The sequence below is a fragment of the Corylus avellana genome, chromosome ca9 (genome assembly GCF_901000735.1).
Source record: "Corylus avellana chromosome ca9, CavTom2PMs-1.0".
NCBI classification, from domain to species: domain Eukaryota; kingdom Viridiplantae; phylum Streptophyta; class Magnoliopsida; order Fagales; family Betulaceae; genus Corylus; species Corylus avellana.
Genome location: NC_081549.1, coordinates 6319948 through 6327600, shown reverse-complemented (window position 1 = coordinate 6327600; position 7653 = coordinate 6319948). Strand labels below are relative to the sequence as shown.

Genomic DNA, 7653 nt, shown 5'->3' with positions numbered 1-7653 from the left:
TAATTTTTTAATTTTTTATTTGGCCAACTCCATGGTTGGATTGGGTGGCTAATCACCCCTATGAGAGAAAATGGGGTGTCCAACCACCTCATATTATTAAATTAATTTTTTAATATTTTAATATTTTAATATTTTATTTTATATTTATTTTTAAAAATATATATAATATTTTATTATATTTTTTTGAATGGGACACGTGACGAGATTTAGACCATCCAACGGTCTAGATTAATTAACAAAAAAAAAGGCTTCAGCAATTTCCCAGCAGTATCCGACGGTCTAGATTAAAAAAACGCCAGTTATTGCAAGGGATCCAGATCCTTGTGAAATATACTTGCAATAGCTGGGGATCCTTATCCTCTGTGAAATATACTTCCAATTTTTGGCGTCAAGTTCGTCACTTTATTCATCAAGGCAGACTGACAGACATGCTTTTCCAGTTTAATGCGTCAACCGAGATGCAGCTATGACGTCATACGCTGGCGTGGAACTCATTTCTTGTTTTTTCTTTTTCTGTTATGAATAAAAAATTTTCATTCGTCGCCTGAGAGATTCGAACTCTCGCGGGGAAACCCCATGTACTTAGCAGGCACACGCCTTAACCACTCGGCCAAAGCGACGCTGTATGGCCAACAGATTTAACCAAATCTTCTTCTTCTCTTCACAAGGGGATTTTATTTTCTTTGTTTTTGTTTTTCTATTTAAAATTTAGTATGCATTGAAGTTATATATCCTGACATGGACATCAAAATAAGCTAATAATTTCTATTAATCGTGAAAATCCAGTTTTCTGGAGAAGTAGTGCAAATGTACTCGGTCCATATTAAGACCGTTTAAAATTGCATTGTGAAATATAGTTTTTGTTAGCTTGAAATAGCTAGGATATATATATATATAAATAAAGTTTTGCTTCTCCCAAAATGCAATTTTGAACTTCTTTGAAACAAAACAGTTAAAAAGTGTCTTTTTTTTTTTTTAAAAAAAAAAAATTGTTAAACAATTAGGCGTATTTTTGCTTAACGCACAGAACAATTTCTAAATTCCTTTATGCAATCTTAAATAAGCTCCGAAACTATATATTAAGGTGGGGGATTGGGGTCCCTTAACTAATTGCAAGGGCTTATATTTTTAAGGATTAAGGTTGTTAATTTAAAATGAACAATCTAAATTGAACCATGTAAACTTTTGAAGGAAAAAAAGAAAGTGGCCAGACTATGTTATTTAGTTTCGATATGATATAAATATGATATGCTATAAATGATATCACAAAGGAATTATGGAAAAGCTTCTTGTTATGGCCTCCTTCCTTCTTAGCTTGCTTCTTAAACTAATTGTTTCAAGCATGCCAATTAGTAGCATTTTATGACGTAGTAATGAAAATTATCATTAAATTTTAGATAAATTATTATTAAATTTGAAATTCAAGAGTAATTTTCATTGTTACGCCAAAGCGTGTGGGAGTGATGAGAATATGACATTTTTGGCATCTTATTAACCCAGCCTCTAGAGTGTCAGAAAAAGAACCATGGGTAGAGTGGGGTCATAGTTTATGCAGAATTTTTATGTTAACACGTTAAATAGCTTCTAATTAAATATGAAGTAGGTATGATTAGCTTGTGGAGAGAAAGGTGTTGCAATGTTTCTCAAGCTGGATATGCAACCATGTGACTCAACACTATTTTTAATTTAGTGTCGGTTAAATAGTAAACCGACATTATTATTAATGTCAATTATTGTTCAACCGACACTATTCAAATTGTCACTAAATCTTTTTTTTTTTTTTCTTTTTTTTTGGGACCAACAATCCCTGTGCTTGTTTAAGTGCTTGGTCCCTTATGAGGGGATGGTTAGCCATTTTATAGAAGTAGTGTGACCATCCCCTAAAAGTTTGTGAGGGTAACCTAACTCATAGAGTGATCTACCCTCTCTCTAAATGGGTGAGAGGGTGGTCAAACGATCCAAACCACTAAATTAATGTGTCAACTGCTTCCTTTAAATGGAGAAACGATGATGCTGCTATTTGCATCTCTAATTTTTTCCTCATCTATGAAGCTTTTATGTGACTTGATGAAAAAGGGATAGTTGGACGCCCTTAATTAAATAGTAACTGATTACTATTTTATCTTTTAACCTTTTTACATATGTGGTATTGTATCAGAGAATGGTCAGTCATTCTATGAATGACGAATGAGGTGCGGCCATCTCTTAAAAGTTTGTAATGGTAATTTAACTCAGAGTAATCTACCCTCTCTTAAAGGGTGAGGGAGTGATCGGACGACTACGACTAATCAACCAAATGGATGATCAACCACTTTTAGTGATCTGACTATCATTTGCTTTTGTGTGTGTGTGTGTGTTTTTTTTTTTTTCTTGTCCATGAAGCTTTATATGACTCGATCAAATGAGATTTTCAGTAATTTTTTGATAAAATTATTAGTAATTTAGGCAACATGTTATAAGAGCACACATATAAATTTTATCATTTTAAATAAATTTCTTGATTACTCAATCATCTATTCTAATAAATAAGTGAACAGAAAATTATTATAGATTTCAATCGATCTACTCTGTTTGATCCTTGCAATTGCTGTCCTTGTAATCCCTAGAAGACCGCAATCCAATGTTGGGGGACCTTCCCTTCCTGGTTCCTAGGCCTTTTCCCTTCTTTTGAGGTTCACGACTTTTAATGCCAATGGATTTTTTCTTTGAACTGTCTGCTTTCTACGTGGCATACATCCTGTTCTCTAGTCAATCCGACGGTCCCTAGGCTATTTACTTTTTTTCTTCTTTAAATTGCGTGGTAGGTCACCTTCCACTCGGAAATTTCAAACCCTTTTTGCTTCTGGTTATCTAATCCTTTATTAAGTCAATAATTTGTCCTCATATTGTAATACCCCATATGGTTTGGTTAGTGATCCCTTTCGATTGAGCCACGTTGATTATTATTTTTTTTAAAGAAGGTTTTATTTGTTTCGGAATAAAATAATTTTTGATTTTTTTTTTGTTTGTATTTTTTGGTATTTTGTGTAATTAAAAATAATAATTAACAAAAAATATTTATGTTAATTTTCGAATTTTTATTTTCTATTTTTAAAAATTGTAAACTATTGCATGAGATTGAGTATTTCATTCTCAAATCAATAGATTCAGTCAGCACATTATTAAAACTCCGCTAGAATTTCAATGGACAACTTGGTTGGGACCACGCTAGAACCTGTCCAAGACTCCACTGAGGCCTAACTGTAACCCGCCTTTATAAGGAATATTTATTTTTTTTAATAGCCCATCTTTTTTACATTTTTTTAATAGTATTTAAAAAAAAAAACAAAAAAAAAAACCATGTTCACATAAAATCCGAATTAGAAGAATTCTTACAATCATGTCGGTAGGAAATTTATACATATATTCACTATAAGTCGTTGAGCTGTCGCACTAACTTTGTCAGGCTTCTTCGATTCTGCATGACCTATCTGTGACAGATTACATATAAAGATACATCAACATTCACAAACTTAAACGCATCGAAACATTCTTTCTCCTCCAAAACCCCACCAACCTTTTCTCGACGCCATGGCCAAAAGCCTCACAAAACTAACACTCATTTTCTTCTTCGCAAGCTATGCCGCTGCAGAAACACCCAGTTTCGCTCGAAATATATCTCCTTCATCGCTTGGACTCAAAGAAGAGAAGCTAAGCCACCTCCACTTCTACTTCCACGACATTGTGAGCGGCCCCAACCCTACTGCTGTGCGAGTGGCGCAGGCCACCACCACAAAAACGTCCCCGACAGGGTTCGGAGCCGTGGTGATGATGGATGATCCGTTGACGCTCCAGCCAGAGAGTGGCTCGACACTTGTGGGAAGAGCGCAGGGAATTTATGCGTTGGCGTCGCAGGAAGAAGCGGGGCTGTTGATGGTATTGAACTTTGTTTTTGTTGAAGGAGAGTATCATGGTAGCACTCTTAGTGTGTTGGGGAGAAACTCCGTCTTCTCGGCAGTGAGGGAGATGCCGATCGTCGGTGGGAGTGGGATTTTCCGGTTTGCACGTGGGTATGCTCTGGCGAGGACTCACACGTTTGATCTCAAAACTGGGGATGCCGTGGTGGAGTATGATGTCTATGCAATGCATTATTGAGCAATTCGCGTACATGTTCTTGGCTGTTCATGGTTAATAATTTTTTTTTTTTTTTTTTTTTTTTTTTTTTTAATTTTAATTTTATTTTTTATAAATTTCTAAACTTCTACTGTTAAGTGAAAAAAACTCATCGTGAATTTTGTTGCAAATTTTATATTTGAAAATCCTAGCTTACTAGTTTTGATATACGTTAGGTTTATAAATTGACTAATTCAGTGACAAAATAATTTTGCACGTAAGTTTTAAATTTAGGGTTGATCAAGATAAGTTTGGAGCTTAAACAAAGAAAAATCAAGAGTTGAAAATTTGGATAAATAAAATTTGTCTGGACAAGGAAAAGTGTGTTTGACAAGATCACAAATATGAATCAATAAAAAAAATTTGGATCGATCCAAATTTATGTAATGAGATTTTACCCTAGCTAGCTAGCTTGCTGACTTTGCTCAAAAAACATTGTCTTTAATTCCCTAGTCTATATAAGCTTCATAAATCATAACCAACAACTTTGAGTATGTAAGAAAGGCGCTATTTCACTATTGTTGTAGAGAGTTTTCATCTATGATCTTGAGCCTATACATAGTGTCTAATTAATCTCCTTGTGTCAAGAGAAATTCATGTATTGAGATCTTTCATTACTTGGAGTGTTTATTTCAAATCATATAGTTCATATGGTCTCTTCCTCGACCCCCGTATTGGCTCGATTAGTTCGCGAGTTCTACGTTAGGGTGAAAAGACGGTTAGTAAAATTCACTAATTACCTCCGCTAACCGCCTAGCCTAGTGGTTAACCAGTGGTTTAATAATCGTTAGCTGCTTTTTAAATGAAAAAAATTTAAAAAATTATTTTTTTTTTTAAAATTGAAAATGATGTCATTTCTATGCTAATATGATAGTATCATACTATATGCGACACTGTTTTTAGATTTTTATACATTTATATATATTTAAAATTTTAAACACAAATATGACATAATTTCATGTATTTTATATATATATATATATATATATATATATATATAGGTGGTTAGTGGTTAGCGGTTAATAGTTATGAAAACACTTAAAATTGCTAACCGTAACCACCTAAAGGGTTAGTGATTTTTCCTAATTGCTTTCAAAAGTGGTTAGTGGAAAGTTATTAACCGTCTGCCTTTTTACCCCTAGTTCTACAAGAACATGCATGGCTTCGATTTGGAGGGCGTATGGTATGCCCTTGTGGCTCTTCTGAAGGAGTTTTCCCTCCCATCTATTGCGTGCCATCGTTATGGCAAATCTGCATTCGGCTATGGCCCACTTCCTATATGCGTTGCTATCTGCTGACATGCATGCCCTATATTGATATTTGGCGACGTGCTTCTAAGAGTACTAGTAGCAGATTTCCTTTAATTTTCCTTAAGTTTAGGGTACAAAATTACTTTTTGCTTCCTTATGAAAATATATTTCACAATAGCCTCCATTACTTTTTTCTATACCATTAAAATATTATTTCTTTATAAAATACAAGTTCTTTACCTATCCTCACTTTTTTTCACAAAATCCCAACACAATCCCCAATTAAAAATAAAAAGATGAAATACGAGAGATGAAAGAAAAATGTTTATATTAAAATAATGTATAGGGAACCACTTTTGGTTCCCTACACATTGGGAAACACAATAGCAATCCTTGAGGGTTGGCTAAATGTAGGGAATCTGATGAGAGTAGGTTTTTGTAGTTTTTTTGAAATTTTTCCTAAACATAGAAAAATGAATGACATATAGGGCATTTGCCGCTAGTACTTTAAGGCTATTCCCTATATATACCCGCCGGCGTTGAGAAAATTTGGTGTGTCTTTATATGTAATCTGTCATAGCTATAGATTGTAGATCATGCAGAATAGAAGAAGCCTCACAAAGTTAGTGCATAAGTTATATTGATATACGAAAAATTATATATATATATATATATATATATATATAAACATTCTTAATAAAGACGGTCCCTAATCCACAAACATATCTGCTTTTACACGTCCATTAAGAGTCAATTAGGTGGGGGGAGTAACCTTCGCTTCATTAGGCATGGTCCCAGCCAATTGAACTACCTATTGGGGACAATAAATATCTTTAGTTTGCAAGACCGAAATGAACATAAATAAAATAAAATAAGAGTAGTGTTAAGGGTACTACAAATTTTATCAAAAGTTATTTACAAATTAATATGAAAGTAAATAATTATGCAAAAAACCTAGCTTATCAACATCTCAAATTATTTTACAAATTATAAATGATCACATCCGTTTATAAATGAACTGTAAAGTTGTAATAATTATCCAAACATTTACCATAAAAATAAATGAAAAGTCATGAAAATTGTCTGTTTGTATTCACGATAATCTGATAAGTAACATAAGTTCAGGGATCATTCAGACACTTATAAACAGACCCTCATTTTAATGGCCCAAAAAGGGGAGGGTGGGGGACACTCCACCACTATCAATATTATTCTAAAGGAAAATGTTTGAAATAGCACACTTTAATTATAATATTTTTCAACTGCTGTTATTTTGTTTATAATTTCTTCACAAAACATAATAGTCCATAAATTAAATGCAGAAAAAACGAAACAAACCAACACGCATCAATAATGGAAGACATAGACATTGTACTCCACAACAGCATTTCTAGTTCTCATGTCAAACGTATGGGTGTTGGCATGAGCATACCCACGTGCGAACCTGTAAAGGCCGCTCCCACCGATGATTGGCAACTCCCTCACCGCCGACGACACAGTGTTACGCGCCAATACACTGAGAGAGCTACCATTAATATACTTACCCTCCATGAAAGCAAAGTTGAACACCATTAACAACCCCACCTCAGTTTGCGAAGCAAATGCATATATTCCTTGCGCTCTTCCGACGAGTTTGGAGCTCAGCTCAGCCTCACGGTCAATGTGTCGTCGATCATCACCACGGTGCCAAACCCAGTCAAGGATGTGTTCGTCATGGCGGCATCCGCAACTATCACAGCCGTTGGGTTTCGCCCGCTGGCGATGTCGTGGAAGTAGAAGAGGAGGGGGCTCAGTTTCTCTCACTTGAGCCCAGTTGTTTCGCCTGAGATAAGGTTCTTGAGAATAAGAAGCCATGGTTCTTTCCGGCGGTGGCAAAGGTTGGTAAGGAGAAGATAGTGAAGAGAATGAGGAAGGTGGGAGTGACTTTTGGGAGGGTTTTGGCCATGGTGGTAGTAGAGCTCAAGTGAAAGTTTTCTAATTAATTGGCTTATATTAATTCATATAATGCCTTTCTTAGTGTTTTTTTTTTTTTTTCCTGCTTTATATGTAGTGGTCTCTTTGATGGAGGCCTTTAAGAATAAGTGAGATACACGAGTCATGCTGATGGGTTTGGTGCGTAAAACAAGCAAAATAAAAACAACGGTTTGTTTTAAAAGATTAAAGAGTACTCCATGCGGTTAAGGATTTCACAAAATATAGTCTTATAACAAAAGACCTAAGTCCTCACACATAGCAAAGATTTCTTAAAAAG

General features: G+C 34.7%; 1 protein-coding gene, 1 non-coding gene and 1 pseudogene across 2 annotated transcripts; 1 reads left to right on the top strand and 2 right to left on the bottom strand.

Annotated features, from left to right (window-relative positions):
* Positions 1–538: 538 nt before the first annotated feature.
* On the bottom strand, positions 539–620 carry TRNAS-GCU (transfer RNA serine (anticodon GCU)). The gene has a single exon. It is a non-coding gene; the product is annotated as a tRNA-Ser (tRNA).
* A 2909-nt stretch (positions 621–3529) lies between these two features.
* LOC132161704 (dirigent protein 22-like) lies at positions 3530–4177 on the top strand. Its single transcript, XM_059571880.1, has one exon. The coding sequence runs from the start codon at positions 3571–3573 to the stop codon at positions 4132–4134; it is 564 nt and encodes a 187-aa protein (XP_059427863.1). The 5' UTR covers positions 3530–3570; the 3' UTR covers positions 4135–4177.
* Positions 4178–6749: 2572 nt separating this feature from the next.
* Positions 6750–7347, bottom strand: LOC132161650 (dirigent protein 22-like; annotated as a pseudogene).
* Between the last annotated feature and the right edge of the window lie 306 nt (positions 7348–7653).